The sequence below is a fragment of the Sciurus carolinensis genome, chromosome 3 (genome assembly GCF_902686445.1).
Source record: "Sciurus carolinensis chromosome 3, mSciCar1.2, whole genome shotgun sequence".
Lineage (NCBI taxonomy): Eukaryota > Metazoa > Chordata > Mammalia > Rodentia > Sciuridae > Sciurus > Sciurus carolinensis.
Window position 1 is genome coordinate 50,948,131 of NC_062215.1, and position 26,046 is coordinate 50,974,176.

The following is a 26,046-nucleotide window of genomic DNA, read 5'->3' on the forward strand; positions in this document are numbered from 1 at the left end:
GGGCAGGTGTTAGGATGACACCCAGGGTTTTGTTCTGGGTTAAGAAGCAGAGAAGCAGGTTTAGGGGTGAAATGATGAGTTGGTTTGTATACGTCAAGTCGGAGGTGCTTGCAGGACATGTGGCTGATGATGACCTGGGTGGGGAAAGATTGGCGAGTCTGGAGCTCAGAAGAGAGGTCAGGGCTCCTGCATCCCTGCCCCATCAGCACCAGAGGAGTGGGTTCCTATGGAGGTGCCCGCTTGCACCAGATGAGAATAAAGAAGCTCCAGTGACTGTGGGTGACCACAGACGCTGCTTCAGAAAACAGCCTCAAGCAGGATGTGTCTGGGAGGAGCTTCGAGGGCTTTGGGGAAGGGGAAGGAAGAGGAGGGACAGAACTGGCCTGTGAGTCGCTGGGCTTTTCTCTGCAGATCTGAAGACAGCAGTCACGACTGAAGACGGGTGGAGGATCCTCCAAGACGTCCTGGTCCCTGGGGTTGTTAACCTCACTGGGTGGGAGGTGGGGAGCTAACCAGCCGGAAGATTTGAGGAGCAGAGCAGCTGTGGCTAAGCCAAGGTAGGTGCTGGCTGGGCAAGGTCTCCAGGGAAGGAGTCTGGAGAGACGCAGCTGAGCTGAGTGGGTGGAGGGGTTGGGAAAGAGGGATGCTGGAAGGGAAGACCCAGAGGGGCTGAGTTGCTCTGGCTTTTAGGAACCCAACTCTTGGGCTGCTGGGGCCAGCCTTCGTGAAAAGAGTTACCCAGATATGGTGCCCTTAGGATCACCCTGGTTATGATTTTTCAATGATGAAAGACACAGGACCCTGTAAGGGAAGCTCTACTTTCTTGTCCTTGACTTCTGTACTTGCCAGTCATAATAGGGGTAATTATACACGCCCTATGCTGTAGGGTCCCCTGATCCCATCTGATTCTCACTAGCAATTGGAAGTTAGATGGATAAGTGTTTGAATGCCCAGGTTATAGGTCAGGAGACTGAGGCTTAGGGAGGTGGAATGACTTGCCAAAGATTGCAGAATGGGTAAGGGAGTAGGACTCCAAGTCTCATCTGGGTCCCTGTTTGTGCCCCTTCTGGGACATCACCTGTGCTTGCCTCTCCTGGGGAATTCAGTGGCAGTCTTGCTGATCTGGCTTGATCCTCTCTGTGCACACGAATCAAGCATCTTCTCTGTGCAACTGGTGCCAGAGCCTGACTGAGGGCTGGTCTCTGTCCTCAAGGAGATGACCACCTGGTCTGGGAGTTGAGACATGGCCATGATGGTCTGACACAGAAAGTGAGATGTGCTAGGGTCCCTGATGAGGCGAGGCTGCGTGTGTGGGTGAGGGGGAGAGAGCCCTCCAGGTGCAGGATCAAGGAGGGCTCTGGGACAATGGCATCTGAGCTGAGGCTTCAGGGAGAGGAAAGGCCTGGTGTGCAGAGATGGGCAAGAGACTTTCCGGCTGACAGGGACAGAGCGCACAAACCCACAGAGGCACGAAAGTGGGCACACAAGTTGGGATCAGGGAACAGACAGTCGGGGACCCCAAATGACTACTGAGGAGTAGAGTTTGAGGAGAACACTGAGGCGCTGCCCTGTTCTATTCATTTTTTAAGCCCTAAGTGGTTTTCAAACATCCCCTTGTTAGTCCTCATGACAATCCTGTGAGGTAGGTGCCCCTGTCAGCTCTCCTTTACAGATAGAAAAACTGCCACACAGAGGTTTAAAGCAACCAACCCAAGTGACCCTAGCAACAGAGCAGATTGGAATTCAGGCATTCTGGTGTGGGGTGCTGTGCCACACCGCTAGGGCCTGCTGCCTGCCCCCAGGCTGTCTCCAGGAGAGCACCGTGGCTGAGTGGCAGGGGGTGAATGCTGAGCTGCTGTCCCCACCATCTGGTCCCTCAGTATCCAGACCCCCCAGATCCCACCCAGGCCCCTTGCCCCTGGGAACAATGCTCCTCATCCCCACAGGCTCTTCCACATCCAGGTGTTTCCTTCCCAGCCAGGGACAGACACAGCTGAGGAAACAGTACTGCTGCCCTCCACAGGGGCCAGCAAGGGAAGCCAGGCTGTGGCCTCCTGGGCCCCTGGGGCTCACTCTCCTCCCCTCCCAAGGAATCCACTAATCACACCTCTAAACCAACTGTTTAGAGGTGTTAGGTGTTGCTCTGTTGTCTGGCAAGTCTCATCTGGAGTGTGAGGCAGCTTCAGTAGGAGGGGAGGCCCCAGTGAGGAAGTGAGAGAAGCAGGTGACACAGGATCTGCAGATCCCTTCCTTCTGTGCCAGAGCGACAGGAAGGAGGCAGAGGGGCCATCATGGGATGCCTCCCGTCTTTTCTCTCAGTGGGTTTTGGTCCTGCAGGTATGGCCTGGGTGGCAGGTTCTTCTGTCTGAACGGCCTGCTGCGGGCTCTGGGAGTGGGGGTTGGGGTGCTGGTGAGGGCGGGAGCTGCCAGGCCTGAACCTGCACAGCTGAGGCAGGCTTCCTCAGATCCAAATCCTCTTTCTTCAGTTCTTCAGCCAGGAAGTTGTCCCCACGTTATCACATACCAACTACAGTGTGAACAGGCTCCACTTGTTTCTTTCTACTCACTTCTGTGGTCATTTTTGGGCCCGTTTTACCTCCATGGTAGTGGCCAACTCTGTAGGTACCACCCTGAGGACTATTCATTGCTAATCTTCTGGACTTAAGGAAGAATGCTCTCTGAATCCCAATTCATTTGTTCATTCATTCATTCATTCCTTGGCTCTGATCTCACCTCTCTGTCAAGAACTGTGAAGGATCTTTTTGCCCTATGTTTGATTAGCAGGTTAGATTGCCACATTTTGTGGATGCTGATAGAAGACTTGAAATTCTAGAGTCAGAGACAAAGGACTTTATTACTCACAGCACAACAAGCAACATGAGTGTTACATCCATGGGTTTCGCTTGTGGCAAAAGTCCCATGGGGGCAGTGTGGAGGCCAATCCAAATGGATATTGTGCATCATAGACAAGGAAACCTGAATTTAGGAAATCTTGGGCTCTCACAGAGGGCTGCAAGCAGATCTGCCCAACCTTTGCTCAGAAAGGAAACATTATCTCTCATATATTGGACAGCAAGTAAATCTGCCCTGTGCCTAGGAGGAGATGCTCTCTCTTCCAAGGCCATTTGCTATACAAATATTCCTAAAAAGATGGTCTTTAAAAGTTCACAAGGTGTGCATGAACCCAAACCTATTGTCCCCTCACTTACTGCACCCTGGCAACACTGCCCTTAGAGACACCAAGAATCCTCCCACCCCAGGACTTTGCTTCTGTTATTCCCTTTGCCAGAGACATTTCTCCTATAGACATGACTGGGTTCTACCTAGTCTCTTTCAGGTTTTTACTCAAATGTTACTCCCTTGGGAGATACCCCCTAGTCACCCTTTTAAAAACTACACACACACTCGGGGGGAGTGGGAAAAATGAAGAGATGTTGGTCAAAGGGTACAAAGTTTCAGTTAGAAGGAATAAGTTATTTGAGATGTTTTGCATAGTATGGTGACTATAGTAATAATAGGGTAGTTAGTGATGGTGCCTGGGTGCAGTGGCTCACACCTGTAATCCCAGCAATTTGGGAGGTTGAAGTAGGAGGATTGCAAGTTTGAAACCAATCTGGGAAATTTAGTGAGACTTTCTCAAAATAAAAAGGGTTGGGGATATAGCTCAGTGGTAGGGTGCCCTGGGTTCAATCCCTAGTACTACAAATAATAATAATAAGTGTGTTGTGTGTGGTGATCCCCAGCTTACAATGGTTCAGCTTTACAGTGGTCCTGAAGCAGACCCATACAACCACTCTTGTTCTTCACTTTCAATACAGTATTCAATAAATTCCATGAGATACTCAACACTTTATTATAAAACAGACTTTGTGTTAGATGATTTTGCCCAATTATAGGATAATATATGTGTTTTGAGTATGTTTAAGATAGGCTAGGCTAAGTTACGATGGCTGGTAGGTTAGATGTATTAAATGGCCTATGATACTTTCAATTTATGATGGTTTATTGGGATGTAACCTCATTGTAAATTGAGAAGCATGTGTATTTCAGAATTGCTAAGAAAATAAATTTCAGTGTTCTCATCATACACACAAAACGGTGAAGTAAGTGAGGTGCTGGATGTGTTAATTAGCATGACTTAATCATTCCATATTGTACACATATATTGTAAGCTCACTTTGTATCCCTTTAAGACATACAATTAACTGTCAACTTACAATACAATTTTTTTTTTTATGGTACTGAGATTGAACCCAGGAGCTTTACCACTGAGTCACATCCCCAGATCTTTTTTAGATTTTACTTAGAGATAGGGTCTCACTGAATTGCTTAGGGTCTCACTAAGTTGCTGAGGCTGGCTTTGTACTTTTGATCCTCCTGCCCCTCAGCCTCCGGAGCTGCTGCAATTACAGGTGTGTGCCACCACACACAGCTTACAATACAATGTTTTAAAAAAAATTAAAAATATAAAATAAACCCTCAAAACTCCTCTCCAACTGAGGGGCCTCTCATTCCCCCCTCCCAACTTTATTTTTATAGCACTTAGCATCAGTTGATATCTAACTTAATTGTGTAATTTATTTCCTGTTCCTTCTTCCTGCACTACACACCTATTAGAGTACAACCTTTATGAAAACAGCATTTTGGTCTCTTTTAATTCTTTACCATCTTTCCAGGACCTGAAGCAAAGTCTGACATACAGAAGATGATAAATAAATATTTATTGAATGAATGGATGAATCCATTCGCTTACTTAATTGAAGACTTAAATGTTCTGCTTTGTGTCGAGAACTACTAAACAAGTGAGTCAGTGAGGGGATCCTGTGGGTCGCGTAGGGCCAGAGGCGCAGTGCAGGCCACAGTCCCAAGTGGTTGGGGTCCCTCCCCTACCAGTCACTGGGGACCTTCCAGGATATTGGCAGAGGCTGGTGTCTTGCTTTCCTGGGATGTGCATTCTTATGGTCACTGGGCAAAATGGGAGAGGCCTGGGGAGTGTGAGATGAGGTCTGACACACTGCTTGATTGTTCAGCACCTTGCACATCTTTTTGTGGCACCAAAGCAGCAACCAGACATTGCCCACCCTGCATTGTCCAAGATGGGGCTCGAGACAGATCAGCCACCACAGGTGATAGGAGTGGCCAGCATTTGAGTGTGGAAAAACACAATGCCCTTCTCGCCATTATGTCTGTCTCTCACAATTCCTAGGACTGTTATTTTCTCTGCCAGTATCTTAGGCATCAGTGCCATCTTTGTTTCCTGTGCCATTTGTTGTATTATCTGTGCCAAACTACTTGTTTCTGCCCCCTAGCCTGGGAGCAGCTTGGATACAGTAACCCGTCTTGTGTTACAAGCACCTGGCTTTCATTCATTTGGTAACACTTATAGAGGGCCTTCTGTGTGATATAAACAGTATCAGGTAACAGGGACACAACAATGAACAAAACAGCATTCCTGCCCTCCTGAAGTTACGTACTGGTGAAGGGAACCAGAAATTAACACAGTATAAAGAGCTCTTAGGAAGTACAAGATGCACCAGAAATGTTTGCTGGATGACTTACATGGGCACCAGGCTAACCTCAATGCCCATTCACATCAGGTATTCTGTAATGAACTCTTTGCTTTGAGAACTAGAATGTGAACCACAACATAGGTTGTGGATTGCTAATGTGTCTGCTTTTGAGAACCCAGCAGGTGGCATAAACGATGCCACAGACAAACTGACAGTGCTGGGGCATTGGTGCCAACACTGCCCGAGGCCTCTGCATTGTGGATGCAGTAGGTGGGGGAAGGGGACTGAGACCCTGAGGAACACATGGCCCTTCAACAGGGGCAACTGCACTTCATTGCCAACTGATCGTTGCCATAAAGAAACGTGAGCCCAGTGTTACTAGTTCTTCCAGTTATTTCTTTCAATTAAAAATTCAAATTTTGATTTTTATGTGCAATTTGATTTTTAAATATTGACCACAGATTCAATTTTTCAAAAACCATGGACTTCTTCTGGGAAAGGAAATAGATGAACCAGAGAAGGGGGGAGAAGGACTTTCATTTTTCATTGTAAAGCCATGCATGTCTTTTAGATTTTTACCATATGCCAGTTTTTGACGTAAAATGTGAATTTTAAGCATATATAGGCAGAGAATAGTCTACAGGGTTTCCCTGTGTGCATATGTGAAATTGGTGGCTAACATTGTATTATTTAGGTGTTTCAGAGAAACAATAAATAAGATATACATATAGTATATATATGTTTATATGTAAACATACATGTTTTATATGTATATATGTATATATTTTATATGTTTCATATATATGTGTTTTCATATATAGATAAATGTGTTATGAGTAACTGACCCATGTGATTACGGAGAATCCCATAGTCTGCCATCAGTGAGCAGAAGGCCCAGAAAATCACATGGTGCAGTTCTAGCCTAAATTCAAAGGCCTAAAATCCAGGAGAGTCAATGGTGTCAGTTTCCATTTACATCTGAAAGCTCAGGAAGTGGGATCACTGGTATCCCAGGGGCAGAAGAAGATGGCTTTCTTGGCTCAAGCAGAGAGAGCAAATTTACTTTTTATTTGGGCTCTCAAAGAATTGGATAATGCCCACCCACATCAGTGAGGGCAGAGCTTCTGTACTCAGTCTACAATCCAAATGCTAATCTCTTCCAGAAACACTCTGCTATAGTTTGGACCTTGAATGTCTCCCAAAGGCCCATGCATAAAAGTCTTGGTTCTCTGAGTAGTGTTGTGGGGAGGTGGTGGAACCTTTAAGAGGTGGGGCCTAGAGGGAGGTCTTTAGGTCATTGGGGGCATGCTCATGAAGGGGATTGTGGAAACCCAGGTCCATCACCTTTCTCCTTAACTCCCTGGCTCTTGAAGTCAGTGGGTTTGCTTCACCATGTGTTCCTGCCATAATGTGCTGCCTCACCAAAGTCCCAAAGCAATATGGTCAATTCATCATGGCTTGAAACCTCCAAAACTTTGAGATCAAATAAACCTTTTCTAAGTTAATTAAACCAGGCATTTTATTATAGTAATGGAAAGTTGACTAACCCACAACCTCACAGACACAAGCAGAAATAATGTTTTATCAGTTATCTGGGCATCCCTTGACTCAAAATGACACATAAAATTAACCATCACAAGTATGTTGCATGTGTTAGGCCTCTGAGACATTTTCAGTGCCTTAATGGTGGGCTGGGAGTGTGTGAGGCCTACTCAAGAGTATTGGGCAACTAAAATCACACTGTGGTCATGAAGAAGTTACAGAGTGTTATGACCAGAAGTTTCTCTGGGCAAGGACTATGTCTCATTCATTGATTGCTAAACTCTCAGGTCTTGCAAAATGTCTGCCACATGGATAGCTTTCCATGGATGTACTTTGATTTACTCAAATACCTCAGTCACCAATAATACTACCAGGAGTAGAAAATAGGCAGAGGGGCCTCTGAACCACCTGAATAGATGTACCAAAATCCAAGGATGGAAGGTCTATGCTCAGGTTTTGTTTTCGTGTTTTACATTCACAATGATCACTTCTGTTCACCTGGCTTTCCAACCTTCAGCAAATTGGCAGTTGGGTGGAAAAGCAGAGACGGCTGAGACAGGGTTGTAGCCAATACAGATGGCACTTTGCTCAAATAAGGAGGCACCCCTTCGAGCAGACAAATTACAGTAAGTGCTTCTTTGGATGGATGAATTACAAAACCTCACCTTTCCTTGCTGAGAGAATTACAAAAAAGCCAGTGGGGCATTGGCCTGGACCAAAGCCCTATTCACTACTACATTCGGGGCCCAGTCAGCATGGCTATAGTGAGTAACACTGGGGAAGTCAAAAAGTCGCAGTCATGCGGCGGGGGTAGAGGTTGCCCTCACTAACAGCTCTTGCAATCTTCACTGTTCGAGAGCATGCAGTGTCCGCTCGGCTCCATCAAAATCCTTTGAGAAAACGTTTGAAGACATGCTTTGAGGTTTGAGAAGGCAAACTTTATGTTCTAAGGAATTCTTCTCATTTCTGAAATAAAACAAATGAGATGTTGATGCACTTGAGAATGATTGGGGTTCTGTTTGTTTCCATTTCCTGTCTTAGTGCAAGTTGGTCCCTGAGGGTTGTCCCCCACAATGGTGTGGTCAGCAACCCCAAAGGAGAGGAAGTAAATTGCAGAGGTCCACTGTGGGAGGAGCAAGAGGGCAGGGCAAAGCATCCCCAGTACCTGCACAAATATACATAAATGCCAGATAAACATTTGACAAGGGATTGAGTGAATGGATGAATAAATGAATCAACATAGGAATCTTTCTGACAGTGATTGTTAAGAGTCTTAGAATTTTATCTTCAGTTGAAAATCATCCCAGGAACATTGCGCCTTTCCATGATAGCTTCTTGGATATACACTTCTCTTTTAGTCTATTTGTGTGATTTCTTTTCCTTCAGGGTTACTCCATGGTCATTATTAGTTGATCCCACCTGTGTGCTCACTTTATTTTATTACTGCACAGGAGACTCTTTGAGATTTGGAGGGGAGAGAGGAAGGAGTACAGAAGGCAAGGGTGATGACCATGACCTCAGGTTGAGATCTGAGTTCCAGCACTCATTCTGTCCTTCATTGGCAATGTGACTTTTGACAAGATTCTTCTTTACCTTCATTCATTCATCAAATGTCTAAAATATGTGTTCTTTGTCTAATAGGTGCCAACGCCACCTTAGGTACCTGACATGCTATAGCAATTAAAACATACCAGGACCCTGTGTTGCTTGGGCTCAAATTCTAATCTGTTGCTAAGAAAAGTAATTGGGACACAGGAAAATTACCAATACTGACAAATTCTGTGAATAAAATTAAAGCATTTACAAGAATGTGACTGCGGTGGTCAGGAAAGGTCTCTCTCTCAAAGAGGTGACATTTAAATTGAAACTTGAACTTTGAGAAGAAGCCAGGTGGGGGAAGAGCTGTGGGGAGGGCCAGGCAGAGGCGTGCAAAAGTCCTGAGGCAGAACTGAGCTTGGCAAAATGGTGCAACCCAATGAACAAGAGCAGGATGAGATGAAGCTGGAGAGTTGCCCTGGGGCCATATTAGGAAAGCTTGCAGATAAGATGAGGGGTGGGTGTGGAGTTTACTAGAAGATCAAAGGGAAGTCATGGAGGGACTTTACACAGAGAACAGATTGCAGGGGGATGAATGGAAACTGGGAACACTGGGGGACACTGCCACAATCCAAGCAAGAGATGATGGTGGCTTGGACCTAGTAGGGGCAGTGGGTTGGAATAAGGTTATGATCATTCCCTCCATCCACACAAGTAATCAGGAGACCTGGGAAACCCAAGTTCCTGGGTTCCATTTGGAAAATCTCTGGGCCTCCTGGCCACCTCTGGATTTGGGATCAGAACCTGAATCTGCCTTGTGCCCAGCTGTCTGTCTACAGCATGTGGTGGCTCATACTATGTGGCCATTTTCTGCTTCTTCCTTTAGATGGTTCCTTCACTCATGATCAAGTTTTCATGTTTGAATTTTATAATTCATTATGATTTAGATGACTGTGCTTACAACTCTTATAAATGCATGTTAGGGACCTCCATCTTTTTTTTTTGAGATGGGGTCTCACCATATTGCCCAGGCTGGTCTGGAACTCTTGGGCTCAAATAATCCTCCTGACTCAGCCTCCTGACTAGCTGGAACTATAGGTGCAGCTCATATGCCTGGCCCAGTGTACAATGGTCAATGCACTCCTCTCTTCAGTTGTGTTTTGGGCCCCCAATCTCCACATCCAGGTGTTGTTCAATAGCCTTGTGTTCTATATGGTGTTTTGGGGTACACAAAGGAGGAGGCTGAGGTTCAGAGAGGTCAGTCAATGGACCATGCCATTCAAGACTGGGAGAATTGAACTCAAAATGAAGAGGTCAGCCTCTTAGCTCAGGTGTCCGTGGAGCCAAGAAAGGAAGACAGCAGTGATGAATTTAACAGATTATTGCTCATTTCTGATTTTATGCAGCCATGCAATGGCGATGTTCTTAAATTGAGTGAACTCACAGACATTCATTTTATTATGCTTCACAAACTTATACACATATTAGCTCTCTTCTTTCGTGTGTGCCATTCACTGCATGGTAAATAAAACACAATATTTAAAAATCAGAAAATGAAGAAACGTATTAAGATAAAAATTATCTGTAAGTCCATGACTTATGAGTAAATATCACTATTTTGTAGTTTTATATGTATTATTAAAAGATAAATAAACACAAGTAAAACTGGAGAACTCTGATCTAGATGTGCTCTATATGCTTACCTTTTTGCTCATAATTTTATAATAATTCTTAAATAAGGAGTGTGTGTCCTCTAATATTATTCTTTTTCAAAATCCTTTGGCTACTCTGCTTTCTTTGCCTTTCCCTATAAATTTGAGAATCTACTTATGTGTAGCTACCAAAAACTCCTGCTAATATTGGAATTATGTTAATCTATAAAACATTTTTGAAGGAACTGACCTCTTAACTATTTTAGGTTTTCCAAACCATGAACATGGTATATCTCCCCATTCATGTAGATCTTCTTTTATTTCAGTAGCAGTTTGTAATTATCATCATACAGATCCTACACATTTTGTTAGACTTATACCTTAGTATTTCTTTCTTTCCTTTTGGAGATGTTGTAAATAGTATTGTGTTTTAAGTTTTGGTTTCCAATTGTCCATTGTTAGTATGTAGAAATATGACAGATGTTGTATGTTGCTCTTATTTCTTGTGACTCCTGCCAAAATTACTCTATAGTTCTAGGACATTTTGTGGATTTAACTTGCTTGCATTTATTATTCATTATGCTAGTTTTAGGATTTTTTTGTAGAACTTTCAAATAGATTTGTTTCTTCCTTTCCAATATGTATACCTTTTTTGAGGGAAGCTTTCAGTCTTTTACCTACCATTAAGTATGTTAGCAGGTTTTTTGTTTGTTTGCTTTTGGTAGATGCCCATTATCAGGTAGTAAAATTCTCTCATGTTCCTAATTTTTTGTAAGGTTTTTTTGAATTTGTTTTTTGTTTTTTTAGTTGTTGTTGTCTTAGTACTGGGGACTTAACCTAGGGTGCTCTACCACTGAGCTACATTCCTAGCCCCTTTTATCTTATTATTTTGAGACAGGATCTCACTAAGTTACCAAGGCTGACCTCAAACTTGTGATCCTCCTACCTCAGCCTCTGGAGTTGCTAGGATTACAGGCAATTTATAGGCCTTGATCTATAAATTTTTATCATTAGTGAGTGTTAAAATCATCAAATACTTTTATTTCATCAATTGATATGATCATATTTTTTTTTCTTTTTTAGTATTTAATGTAGATTATGTTTATTGACTTTCAAATAGTGGACTAGTATTACATCCTGGATAAACCCATCAAGTCATTGTGCATATTATTCTTTTTATATATTGCTGTATTTGATTTGTTAATTTTTTTTGAGAATTTTTCCATATGTGTTCATAAGAGATACTGGTTGTTTTCTTCTTTGTTTGGTTTTGGTATTGGGGTAATGCTGGACTCATAACATTCACTCTTCATCTATTTTCTAGGCCCAAATGTTATTTAGGTATGTGTTGTTTAATTTCCAAGTATTTGGAAATTTTCTAGTTAGCTTTATGTTATAGATTTCAAGTTTAATTTTATTATCAGCAAACCTACTTAGTAGGATTTCAATTATTTTAAATATGCTAAAGTTTGTCTTATGACCCAAGTTATTATCTGTCTTGGTGAATGTTCCATATACACTTGAAAAGAATTTGCATGCTGCTGTTATTATGTATTCTATAAATGCCAATTGAGCTCAATCAACTGATATCATTGATTTTTCTTTATATCCTTGCTGATTTTCCTTTTTAACAGAGGTCTATTAAAATCTCCAAGTATATTTGTGAATTTATCCACTTATTCTCTAGTTCTATTGGTTTTTTTTTCTATTTTTTTTCTTTTTTCTTTTTTTTTTTCTATTGGTTTTTATTGCATGCATTTGGAAGCCCTGTTATTAGGTGCATTATGTAAGACTTTCTTTGTTCCTAGCAATTTTTCTTTCTCTGAAATCTACTTTTGTTTAGTGCTTGCATGATAGATCTTTTCCTGTCCTTTTGCTTTCAGTTTATCTATGTCATTATATTTGAAGTAAGCCTATTTGTAGGTGGCATAGTTCTTTTTCTGTTGGATTATTTATTCCAACAATCTCTACTTGCTGTGTGTAGCTCATTTACACTTAGTGTAATTAGGACTGTGTAAGGTGACTATTTTGTTCTTTTCCATTTTGTTTGCCCTTTCTATGTTTGTTCCTCTGATAGAGGGAAAGAGCAACAAGGAGTCTTCCCATGCATTAGGACTGAGTTTCTCTAGTTAGAAGAGTTTCACTTTTTCAGAATTTTAGTCACTTGCTGGATCATTGCCTCTCACTATTGCTGTTACTACTATCACAGGATTGCCTGGGGATATAGCAGGAGAAAACAAAAAGAAAAAGGGGGATTCTTTCATCTCTCTAGTCTTCAGAGAGTCCTTCTCTGCTCCTCAGATAAGAAAGACATGGCATTGTTTGTTTGTTTTAAACAGTACTGGGGATCAGACTCAGTGCCTTACACATGCTAGACAGATGCTCTACCACTGAGTTATTCCCCCAGCCCAAGAGAGGGCTTTTCATTGACCTTTTTCCATCTATCCTCAGTATGTTCTTCCAGGTTCTAGCCTTTGGGTCCATGCCAGTGTAGAACAGAGGGTGGAGAATAGAAAACACATTACCAGATTGTTCTTACTTCAAGTTCTGGTTTCCTTCCACCTTCTGTCTGCTGCCAATTACTTTTCAGAATCCTCATCCAGTTGCTGCATGTATACCATCTGGATTTTTTAGTGGTGCCTAGTGGAAGAGTTACAGTGGAATGTACTTACTCTGTCTTTACTAGAATCAGAAACTTCAATGTCATGGTTTGATGTTTCCTGATTTTTTTTCAATGCATATATGCAAACTTAAAATGCTTTTAAAAATTAACTATAGAGGCCTGGCCCACTGGTGCTCACCTGTAATCCCAGTGACTTGGGAGGCTGAGGCAGGGAGAATCACAAGTTCAAAGCCAGCCTCAGAAATTTATCAGGACTCTAAGCAACTTAGCAAGAACCTGTCTCAGGGCTGGGATTGTGGCTCAGTGGTAGAGCACTTGCCCAGCATGTGTGAGGCACTGGGTTCAATTCTCAGCACCCATATAAATAAATGAATAAAATAAGGTCTGTAAACATCTTAAAAAAAAAAAAAACCAACCTGTCTCAAAATAAAATTTTTTTAAAAAGGGCTGGGGCTATGGCTCAGTGGTTAATCACCCCTGAATTCAATCCCTAGTATCAAGAAGTAAAAAGTTAATGTTATAAATGTGTTAACTGTTATGTTATCTGCAGTTTAAAAATTAATATTTTGGAAAGTCTTTTTAATGCAGTAAATAGAGATATACATCATCACTTTTATGACTGCACAGTAGTCCATGGCACAGATTAATTTATTTCATTGATACCCTATAAGTGGACTTTTATGTTTCTTCTGGGTTTTTCTCCATTATTAACAATTTTGTAGTTTTAAAAATTTGTTTGCGTTTTGGATTTTTTTAATAATAGCCATTTCATTGGGTGTGATGTGTTTGATCTACTTTTAAAAACTACCTTTTTTAGACTTTGGGATCAAAGTAAAGCTGGCTTTTTCTGATCAAGAAAGAATCTTTCCTTCTGTATGTTTTGAGGAAGTTTAAATAATAAAAATTTTCTTTTTTTTCCTTCATGTTGGAAAGAACTTATTGGAGGAAATATCTGGGTTAATACCACTTTTTTAGAGCTAGTTTTTGCTGGTTACTAATATAAGTCATTTTTCTGACTCTTTAAGAGTCTTTAAGAGCTTTTGGGGTCATAATTATTTTTCTAAAAATCCATGTAGAATCTAAAGATTCAGATTTTCTTTTTTGAAATATACATACACACAGATATATGTACATACATAAATAAATACACACATATATGTATATCTAAAAATATACTGTCTTCTCTCTCTCTCTCTCTCTCTCTCTCTCTCTCTCTCTCTTACCTTTCTCATGTATGTGTTCTTATTTTCTCTCCAATTTGTTCCAGCGTTCCTCTATTTTCCAGTTGTTAGTCCTGCTGCTCTGGGGAGTAGACTTTGGGGGCACCTCCCACGGGGCTCACAGTGAGACTATCTCAGGTTATGATTGGGCTCTAGAGCACATGGTCTGAGATCAAGTTCACATTTCCTTATGTACTAGTTATCTGAACTTGAATAGTTATTTAACCCTTCTGTGTGCCAGTTTCCCTGGCTATAAAATGGGGTGGGGGATAGTATCCACCTCATAAGCTTAATATTTGTGTTAAAGAGCTGATACTTTTAAGTGCTTAGAAGGGTGCCTGACATATATATACTAAACACCATTTAAGTATTAATTAAACATAATTGTTCCTCAATATCCTCAAGGATTTGCTTCCATACCCCCACTTCCAATGGGTACCAAGAACAGTTCCTAGGAGTGGAAGCTTCTCACCTCTTCCCTATCCTTAGCCCCAGCCTTTCTCATACTCAGTGTTAAATGAGCACCTACTCATGCCAGACACTGTTGGGGGGATGCTCAAGTCCCTTAGATAAAATGGTGTAATATTTGCATATAACCTATGTATATCCTCCTGCATACTTTAAATCATCTCTAGATTTCTTAAGATACCTAATACAATGTAAATACTATGTAAATAATTGTACTATATTGTTTAGGGAACCATGACAAGGAAAATGTCTGTGTGTACTCAGCACAAATGTAAGGTTTTTTTCCCCCAAATATTTTCTCTTTGTAGTTGCTCGAATCTACAGATGTGGAACCAACAGATATGGAGGCCCCATATACAAGCATATATAACTATTGCAAAACAAAGCCCCAGACTTTCTACCCTGTAAATATTTAAGTATTACTTAAATATTGCTTAAATAAATCTAGACTTCCCTCCAGTTTTCTAGAAGCCTAGGTTCCCTTAGGAGTTTTTCTGTCCCAAATACCCTTTCTGTACCTTCCCACCACTTACAATACTGCCTCTTATTTTGCAGAACCACCTCTGTGCAGAAAATCAACCACTCTACTTTCCATTCTGCTGCCAGAGACAACCACATCCTCCTCACCTGCACCACAGGCACCCATGGAGAGCTCAGGTGAGTGTGGTGGGGGACAGGGTCTAGCAAACATGGCTGCTCATGGGGAATGCCCCTTCTGTGGTTGAGCATGTCCCTAGGGTCAGCAGGGACACTGGCACCCAGGTTGGTGGGAGATCCCAATTCAGCTGCCCAAGTGTGAGAACATCTCGAGAGGCAGACATCCACACACTTGTACATGGCCCTAACTGCTGGCAGGTCTTCGAGATTGACAATGAGAATAAAGACAAATAGCCAAGGTTTATTACCAAGCACGTGCAAGGGAATGAAACTGTATAGCTCTTGCAGTGATCAAAGCACATGACAAATATTAACTCATTTTGTCTTTATTTACCCCATAAGATAGGTATTATTATTATTACTCTCATTTTACAGAAGAGGAAACTGAGGCATGGTGAGGGCAAGTATTTCCACCAAGGCCATACAGGCATCATATGATCAAAGCAGGATTTGAACCTAGCAATCCAGTATCCATACACTTAATGATTTCACTATGGAATGTCTCAAACAAACATTAGGATTCTGTGAGGTAGGGATTATCACTATGATTATCATGTTTTCATAAAAGGGAAACTGAGGTTGAGAGAGGTTAGATAATTTACTGAAAGACACACAGTTTAGTACATGGCACAACCAGGACTGGAACCCAGTCTAACAGATTCCAAAGTTGAGATTCTTCACTCTATGTCATTCTGGGACAAGGAGAGATGACCATTTTCCTGAATGTGTATCATCAAGCAATCACTCAGCAAGTCAAAGACTACTTCTCAGGCCACTTGGCACAGACTCTGATGCCCTTGAAAAAGGGGAGGGGACCTCCCCCCGAAGCAGGGACAGCTACCCATATATACCCATATACATTTATATATACCCATATGTATATAAAAATATAGCTATATGTGTATTATCTCTTATATACTGGCTTACATGATTGTGGAGGTTGATAAATCCCAGGACCTGTAGTCCACAAGCTGAGGACTGAGAAGAGCTGATGTTTCAGTTCAAATTCAATGACGTAAAAAAAGCCAGTGTCCCAGCTAGAAGGCAGACAGGCAGGGGGAGCCTCTGACTCAGGGGAGGCTCAGCCTTCTGCTCTATTCAGGTGTTCAACTAATTGGATAGGGCCTACCCACATTAGGGCAGGCAATCTGATTTACTCAGTCATTCAATTTAAATGTTAAACTCATCCCAAAACACCCTCACAGAAACACCAGAATGATGTTTGACCACACATTGGGGCACCCTGTGGCCGAGTCAAGTCAATCATAGAATTAACCACCACACATGGGTGTGGGGTAACTTCAAGGAAATATAAATTAGTCTTAAAAAAACAAAAAACCCAAAAAGATTAGTCTACTTGAAAAAAATTTCTTAGAAGATTGCATTCATGTCAGGGCTGGACCCCAAGAGAATTAGGGAACCGCTATCTATTTAGTGCCAAGGTTTATATTTCAGAACAAAAGTTATATCTATTGCTAAACAAGCTAAAAAGCAACAACAAAAATCAACTTTTTCCAACTCTAATTTTTAATTTAAGTACTGGGAATTGAACCCAAGGGTGCTCTACCACTGAGCTATATCCCTAGACTTTTCTGTTTTTTTTATTTTGAGAGAGAGTCTCACTTAATTGCCTAGGCTGACTTCAAACTTGGGATCCTCCTGCCTCAGCTTCCTGAGTCATTGGGATTGCAGGCAAGCGTCACAGTGCCTTGTTTCCTGCTGCATTTTTCGGATCTCCTCTGACCACCAGGACAAGCAGGGGAATTGCTGGGGAAGAGTTATCCTGATCCCGTGACCCTTCTCCTTAAATTGGGGAGGAGCTCTGAGCATCTGGTTACTTGATTCCTCCTTGATCACTAGCCGGAACTCCAAGCTGATTGCTTAAGGCAGTAGTAGGACGTCAGAAGTTCCTGGGGAGCTGTAAAAAAGTCCGTGATTTGGCCCCACCTCAGAGACGGAGGATGTTGTGCATTTGTAGATTTTAAAGTTTTTAAGTGGTTCTAATGTGCGGCCAAGGTTGGGAACTAGAGATAAAGTGAAACATTTCAGGGGAGGGACTTGCTCTGTCTGGAGTCACAGGGTGTTGGAGGGTCAAATTACTAAATCTGGGTACTGGTGGACTTGAAATTGAGGAGCAGACCTGGACTACAGGGTCCTACCATGGTAGGGATCTTGGTGGTCTTCTCCCTCTCTCCCTTCTTCCCTCCCTCCATATTGTCTCTTCAGCTGAAATAACACCTATGTGAGAACTGGGAACCTTTGTTTCAGACACCTTTATCAGACCTGTATATTTCTGCATTTCAAACCCCAGGTATACATGAATAGGCATACAGAGCCCTACCTGGATGTGCACTTTCCTCTCTTTTCCCATTAAGCAGGCAGATGGTCTCACACAAAAGCACAGCTTTAAAGGAAAAGCACTTGACTGAGCAAGCTCTGCTTCCAACAGCTGTGTGACCTTAAATAAAGGAGCCTCTTTTCTTCATCTGTAAAATGGAAAAAGAGGCTCTTGGTAGAATTATACCTCTAGTGTGAACTTTGGTGGTTGGAGAGGGAATATTGGACCAGGGTAAGGGCTCTGGACCTGGAATCTGTAAGACAGGGAGAACAGTAATTGTCCTGCCAAGCTCACAGGGCTCTTGAAAGAATCAAATGAGATACACAGTGGAAAACACTGTATTTCCATGAGTCAGGTCTGAGCATGCTAGGTGCTATAACAAATGACCCCAAATATCAGAGGAACAGCACAACAAATATTCATTCTTCACTCACACACAGTCCAACCTGGGCTCCACACAGTCATTCAGGGTCTGAGACTTTTTCCTTCTTGTGGCATCATTGCCTTCAACATGTATCCTCCAAAGTCACTGTGGAATGGGAACAGTATGGAGGATAGTGTGCAGAATTTTATGACCAGGTCTGTGAGTCTCATACATCACTTCCACTACATTCCATTTGTCAGAATAGTCACATGACTCCTCTGTAAGAGGAGAGTCTGGGAAATGTAGTCTTCCTATCTACCTACAATGAAAATGAAATCGGTATGATGAACATATAGCATTGTCTTGCCACTTTTAGGGAATATTCTTTCCCATGCTATTTAAATACTACTATTAATACTTAATAGTGATATCCTGCATTCATGGATGGGTGGGAATATAATAGTTATGGATGTCTTTTATTTTTTTTATTTTAATTTATTTTTATTGTAAACAAATGGGATACATGTTGTTTCTGTTTGTACATGGAGTAACAGCATACCATTTGCGGAATCATACATTTACATAGGGTAATGCTGTTTGATTCATTCTGTTATTTTTCCCTTCCCCACCACCCCTCCCACTCCTCTTTTCCTTCTATACAGTCCCTCCTTCCTACATTCTCGACCCCCTCACACTCCTCATTATGTGTCATCATCCGCTTATCAGCGAGATCATTCGTCCTTTTCTTTTTTGAGATTGGCTTATCTCACTTAGCATGATATTCTCCAATTTCATCCATTTGCCTGCAAATGCCATAATTTTATCATTCTTTATGGCTGAGTAATATTCCATTGTATATATATACCACAGTTTCTTTATCCATTCATCAATTGAAGGGCATCTAGGTTGGTTCCACAATCTGGCTATTGTGAATTGAGAAGCTATGAACATTGATGTGGCTGTATCTCTGTAGTATGCTGATTTTAAGTCCTTTGGGTATAGGCCGAGGAGTGGGATAGCTGGGTCAAATGGTGGGTCCATTCCAAGTTTTCTAAGGAATCTCCACACTGCTTTCCAGAGTGGCTGCACTAATTTGCAGCCCCACCAGCAATGTATGAGTGTACCTTTTTCCCCACATCCTCGCCAACACCTATTGTTGCTTGTATTCTTGATAATGACCATTCTAATTGGGGTGAGATGAAATCTTAGGGTAGTTTTGATTTGCATTTCTCTTATTACTAAAGATGGTGAACATTTTTCATATGTCTTTTGATTGCTTGTAGATCTTCTGTGAAGCGTCTGTTCATATCCTTAGCCCGTTTGTTTATTGGGTTATTTGTATTCTTGGTGTAGAGTTTTTTGAGTTCTTTATATATTCTGGAAATTAGCACTCTATCTGAAGTATGAGTGGCAAAGATATTCTCCCACTCTGTAGGCTCTCTCTTTGCATTGCTGATAGTTTCCTTTGCTCAGAGAAAGCTATTTAGTTTGAATCTATTCCAGTTATTGATTCTTGTTTTTATTTCTTGTGCTATGGGAGTCCTGTTAAGGAAGTCTGATCCTAAGCCAACAAGTTGAAGATATGGACCTACTTTTTCTTCTATAAGATGCAGGGTCTCTGGTCTGATTTCAAAGTCCTTGATCCATTGTGAGTTGATTTTTGTGCAGGGTGAGAGATAGGGGTTTAGTTTCATTCTGTTGCATATGGATTTCCAGTTTTCCCAGCACCATTTGTTGAACAGGCTATCTTTTCTCCATTGCATATTTTTGGACCCTTTGTCTAGTATGAGAAAATTGTATTTATTTGGGTTTGTGTCCATGTCCTCTATTCTGTACCATTGATCTACCTGTCTATGTTGGTGCCAATACCATGCCGTTTTTGTTACTATTGCTTTGTAGTATAGTTGAAGTTCTGGTATTGTGATACCCCCTACTTCATTCTTCCTGCTAAGGATTGCTTTAGCTATTCTGGGTTTCTTATTCTTCCAGATGAATTTCATGATTGCTTGCTCTATTTCTGTGAGGTACATCATTGGGACTTTAATTGGAATTGCATTGAATCTGTATAGCACTTTTGGTAGTATGGCCATTTTGACAATATTAATTCTGCCTATCCAAGAACATGGGAGATCTTTTCTATCTTCTAAGGTCTTCCTCAATTTCTTTCTTCAGTGTTTTGTAGTTGTCATTGTAGAGATCTTTTACCTCTTTGGTTAGATTGATTCCCAAGTATTTTATTTTTTTTGAGGCTATTGCAAATGGAGTTGTTTTCCTCATTTCCCTTTCAGCTGTTTTGTCGCTTGCATATAAAAATGCTTTAGATTTATGCGTGTTGATTTTATAGCCTACTATTTTGCTGAATTCATTGATGAGGTCTAGAAGTTTTCTGGAGGAGTTTTTTGGATCCTCTAAATATAGAATCATGTCATCAGCAAATAGTGACAGCTTAAGTTCCTCTTTTCCTATTCGTATCCCTTTAATTTCTTTAGACTGCCTAATTGCTCTGGCTAGAATTTCGAGGACAATGTTGAATAGAAGTGGTGAAAGAGGACATCCCTGTCTTGTTCCTGTTTTTAAAGGGAATGCTTTCAGTTTTTCTCCATTAAGAATGATGTTGGCCATGGGCTTAGCATAAATAGCCTTTACAATGTTCAGGTATGTTCCTACTATCCCTATTTTTTCTAGTGTTTTGAGCATGAAGGGGTGTTGTATTTTGTCAAACGCTTTTTCTGCGTCAATTGAAATAATCATATGATTCTTATCCTTAAGTCTATTGACATAATGGATTACGTTTATTGATTTATGGATGTTAAACCATCCTTGCATTCCAGGGATGAACCCCACTTGATCGTGGTGCACAATTTTCTTAATATGTTTTTGGATACGGTTTGCCAATATTTTGTTAAGGATCTTTGCATCTGTATTCATCAAGGATATTGGTCTAAAATTTTCTTTCCTTGATGTGTCTTTTCCTGGTTTGGGTATGAGGGTGATATTAGCTTCATAGAGTGAGTTTGGTAGGGTACCCTCCTTTTCTATTTCCTGGAATACTTTGAGAAGTATTGGAATGAGATCTTCTTTGAAGGTCTTGTAGAACTCGGCTGAGAATCCATCTGGTCCTGGGCTTTTCTTGGATGGTAGGTTTTTAATGGCTTCTTCTACTTCATTGCTTGATATTGATCTGTTTAAATTGTGTATGTCCTCCTGATTTAGTTTGGGAGGAGCATATGTCTCTAGAAATTTGTCAATGTCTTCAGTAGTTTCTATTTTGTTGGAATACAGATTTTCAAAGTAGCTTCTCATTATGTTATGTATCTCAGTGGTGTCTGTTGTGATATTTCCTTTTTCATCACAAATTTTAGTAATTTGAGTTTTCTCTCTCCTTCTCTTTGTTACTGTGGCTAAGGGTTTGTCTATTTTGTTTACTTTCTCAAAGAACCAACGTTTTGTTTTGTCAGTTTTTTGGATTGTTTCTTTTGTTTCAATTTCATTGATTTCAGCTCTGATTTTAATTATTTCCTGTCTTCTACTACTTTTGCTGTTCTTCTTTTTCTAGGGCTTTGAGCTGTAATGTTAGGTCATTTAGTTGTTGATTTTTCATTCTTTTCTGGAATGTGCTCTATGCAATGAATTTTCCTCTTAGTACCGCTTTCATGGTGTCCCAGAGATTTTGATATGTAGTATCGTCATTCTCATTGACCTCTAAGAATTTTTTTATCTTCTCCCTGATGTTTTCTGTTATCCATGTTTCATTCAATAGCATATTATTTAGTCTCCAGGTGTTGGAGTAATTTCTGTTTTTTATTTTGTCATTGATTTCTACTCTCAGTCCATTATGATCTGATAGAACACAAGGCAGTATCTCAATTTTTTTGCATTTCCTAAGGGCTGCTTTGTGGCATAACATATGGTCTATTTTCGAGAAGGTTCCATGTGCTGCTGAGAAGAAAGTGAGTCTGCTCGTTGATGAATGGAATATTCTATATATGTCTATTAAGTCTAGATTATTGATTGTGTTATTGAGTTCTATGGTTTCTTTGGTTTTTGTTTGGAAGCTCTATCTAGTGGTGACAGCGGTGCGTTAAAGTCACCCAGAATTATTGTGTTGTGGTCTATGTGATTCCTGAAATTGAGAAGGATTTGTTTGATGTACAGGGATGCACCATTGTTTGGGGCATAAATATTTACTATCACTATGTCTTCCTGATTTATGGTTCCCTTAAGCAGTATGAAATGTCCTTCTTTATACCTTCTGACTAACTTTGGCTTGAAGTCCACTTTATCTGATATAAGGATGGAAACCCCTGCTTTTTTACTGAGTCTATGTGTGTGGTAGGTTTTTTCCCATCCTTTCACCTTTAGTCTGTGGATGTCTGATGCTGTCCAGCGTCATCGATTTGGTGCGGGGGACAAACGAATTCGGAATGGTTTATTGTTGTTGAATCAGGAAACCCGGGAACCCTGGCTCTCGAACTTGGAACCTAGAATCTCGAACCTGGAACCTCCAACCTCGAACCTGGAACTTGGGACCTCCACCCTCAAACTCGAACTTGAACTCCGAACCCCAAACGCTCGAGGAGAGCTGGCTTATATCCCCTCCAGGAGTTGAAGGGTAGGGCTGATGCCAATTATGCAAAGATTAGGCGAGGAGCTAGCTGCCCAATCATGGCAAAGGTCAAAACGAGCAGGCATGATCAGGAGCACTTGGGAACACTTGTGCACACGTTGTGTGCGTGGACTTAATTGAATATGACCAATGATAAATCACCTGGGTGTGCTTATGTTAATCAACCTCCTCACTGCCGATGTGACCAAAACAACTTCTGGCTGGCTGCCAGGCACCATCTTGGTGAGTCCACATGGCATAGCTCCCAACAGATGTCTTTTTCTATGAGATGAGTCTCTTGCAGGCAGCATATTGTTGGGTCTTTCTTTTTAATCCATTCTGCCAGTCTATGTCTTTTGATTGATGAATTTAGGCCATTAACGTTAAGGGTTATTATTGAGATATGATTCGTATTCCCAGTCATTTGGCTTATTTTTGGTTTTTAAGTTGGCTTGGTTTCTCCTTTGAGTGGTTTTTCTCTAAGGTAGTTCCTCCCTTTGCTGACCTACATTGTTGTTTTTCATTTCCTCCTCATGGAATATTTTGTTGAGAACATTCTGTAGTGCAGGCTTTCTATTTGTAAATTCTTTTAACTTTTGTTTATCATGGAAGGATTTTATTTCATCTTCAAATCTGAAGGTTAGTTTTGCTGGGTATAGGATTCTTGGTTGGCAACCATGTTCTTTCAGAGTTTGAACTATGTTGTTCCAGGCCCTTCTAGCTTTTACAATCTGGGTTGAGAAGTCTGCTGCTATCCATATTGGTCTCTCCCTCTATGTAATCTGATGCTTTTCTCTCGCAGCCTTCAAAATCCTATCTTTATTTTGAATGTTAGGCATTTTCATTATAATGTGCCTCAGTGTGGATCTGTTGTGATTTTGTGCATTTGGTGTTCTGTAAACCTCTTGTATGATTTTCCATTTCATTCTTCAGGTTTGGGAAATTTTCTGATATTATTTCATTGAATAGGTTGTTCATTCCTTTGGTTTGTATCTCTGTGCCCTCCTCAATCCCACCCCAATAATTCTTAAATTTGGACTTTTCATGATGTCCCATAATTCTCGGAGATTCTGTTCATAATTTCTTACCATCTTCTCTGTTTGGGCCACTTTATTTTCAAGATTAAATATTTTGTCTTCATTGTCTGAGGTTCTGTCTTCCAAGTGGTTTAGTCTTTTGGTGATGCTTTCCATTGAGTTTTTTATTTGGTTTATTGTTTCCTTCATTTCAAGGATTTCTTTTTGTTTTTTTTTGAGAATCTCTATCTCTTTGTTGAAATGATCTTTTGCTTCCTGCAGTTGTTCTTTCAGCTTATTGATATTATCATTCATTGCCTGCATTTGCTCTCTTATCTCATCCTTTGCTTTGCAAATCATCTTAGTCATGTATAATCTGAAGTCCTTTTCTGACATTTCTTCTATTATTATTCTATTAATATAGAATCTAGATTTGTTTGGATCATTTTCTTCCCTTGTTTTTTCATGTTGTTCATGTATCTTCCCCTCTAGCAGTGCAGATCTGGGGTATTCCAGATTTCCCCTTATCGGCTTATAATGGCCCTATAGGTTTCTAAAACCTTTTCTTTAAGGGGAGATCAATATTAGCAGTGCCCAATTCAGACACTATGCAATCCTAGACCAAATAGTCCCTATGAGGACAATAACAAAATTGTCATAATAAACAGAATGAGTTCAATTATTATCTTCAGTAAAACAAACAGATTTGCAATAAGGTCTGCAGTTTCTAATGGAGGACAAAGAGGATGCAGAGGGATGTAGGATGTAGCTGTTAATGGGATAAGAAAAGAATATACAGAAGTTCTAGATAATAGAAAGTGTAAGAGTGTAATCAAAAGAAATTGGATGTTAGCATGCAAAAAGGGAGAAAGAGACTCTGAGGGAACAGGTAAACAAAAGGAAAAGAGAGCAAGAAAAGTAAAGAAATAAAAACTTTAAATTGTTCAATAAGGAAAAGAAAGAAAATCTACACTATAACATTCATATAGTATTTAAATCTCCCAGTCTTCAGTAGCCTAATGATTGAGAGGTACCTGACAATGAGCTTCAAGTCTCCAGCAGTCATCTCAGGATGGGATTTGCCCCACCTAAAGATCAGAGCTCTGGCTTCCAGGATTATCCAAGATGACCGCTCTGGCTTCCAAATGTGTTGGCAAATGGGGAGCTGCAGCTCAGGGTGTGGATGTGGTCGACTGGAGGTCCTGGAGGTGGGGTGCGGTTGGTCAGGCAGGGGTCCTGGAGGTCGGGTGTGTTTGGTGTGGTTTCGGTATCCTGAAGGTCGGGTGCAATCAGTCAGTCTGGGGTCCTGGTGATAAGGCGCAGTCAGTTGGTCTGGGGGTCCTGGTGGCAGGGAGCAGTCGATGTGAGGGCCCTGGAGGCAGGGAGTGATCGGTCGGGCTGAGGTATCCTGGAGAGGGGGCTCAGTCAGTCTGGCCAGGGGTCCTATGGGGCCTGGCTGTTGTCTCAAAATGGCGGCAGCCACGTGTAATCAAACCTGCAGGTACTGTGACAGAGAACTTCCACGCAACAGCAGGCAGCTGGTGCTCCACTGGAGGTTGGCGATCCGTTTGCTGACTGTTGTTGCACGATCGGGAGGTGAACCTCGTGTGTTGGGTGATGGATAGGTGTAAGGCAGACGATGGACAGGCGAGAGGCAGGCAAATGGTGGATGATAGGTGCCTGACAGTGAGCAATCTGCACTCAAAAAAGGCGTCAATATGGTGGCAGACTGCAGGTCATCACAGCAGACACATGGGGTAAACAGCAGGGGATCGATAAGCAGCAAAAACTGCCTCACCAAGAAACAAATATCCTCTGCTTGAAACCGGGGTTATGGAGCGACAAGGAACGCAGCCTCCCTCTAGTCCGCCATCTTGGATGCCCTGGATGTCTTTTATTTATTGGCTGTTCTGAGTCAATGATAATATTAGACACATATATTATATATGAACAATCCTCAGACCCTTGAGTATAAGAAATACCCCATTTTTTTCTTTTGCCTAATCAAATCAAATCTACCTTCAAGCACTCATTTTCCAAGATCAGTATGAATTCCAGTGTCTTCCCAGGTTTACACAGTCTGGGTAGCAGGAAGAGTCTGTGGTCTTCTGTACTTGGTCATAGCCTCCAGAACTGGTCAGCCAGTATCCAGAAGATATAAGGGGCTCCTTTGGGGATATTCTTTTGCTCTGGAAAAGATGGATTAGGAGACATTTTCTGTGGCATTTGGGGGCACTGGGTTTAATGCTTGGCTGCCCTCCCTCCCCTGATCTTTGCTACCATGGTAGGCTAGCCAGTCCCAGCCAGCCCTGTTCTTTCCCATTACCTGGAATCCCATAACCGTTGTTCCCTCTTTGCCTTGAGGAATCTAACTTCCTACCTTTTAACTAAAGGGATCCTTCATTCCCACCCTTTGTGGACAATCTAACTTGATTGGCTCAATTAGCAAGCTGAGGAACTTTTGAATGAGTGAAACCAGGGATCTGTGAAGAACTAGAGAAGCTGTGCCCATCT

At 41.4% G+C, this 26,046-nt stretch overlaps 1 protein-coding gene across 3 annotated transcripts in view; it reads left to right on the forward strand.

Annotated features, from left to right (window-relative positions):
• Positions 1–419: 419 nt before the first annotated feature.
• The window catches only part of Pik3r6 (phosphoinositide-3-kinase regulatory subunit 6), a 63,801-nt gene continuing 38,174 nt past the window's right edge, over positions 420–26,046 (forward strand). For all 3 annotated transcript variants that reach the window (XM_047545573.1, XM_047545575.1, XM_047545574.1), the window contains exons 1-2: positions 420–557; positions 15,107–15,208. In XM_047545573.1, the coding sequence (XP_047401529.1) occupies positions 15,196–15,208 (13 nt within the window). In that variant the 5' untranslated portion in view covers positions 420–557; positions 15,107–15,195. The remainder of the gene's footprint in view (positions 558–15,106; positions 15,209–26,046) is intronic.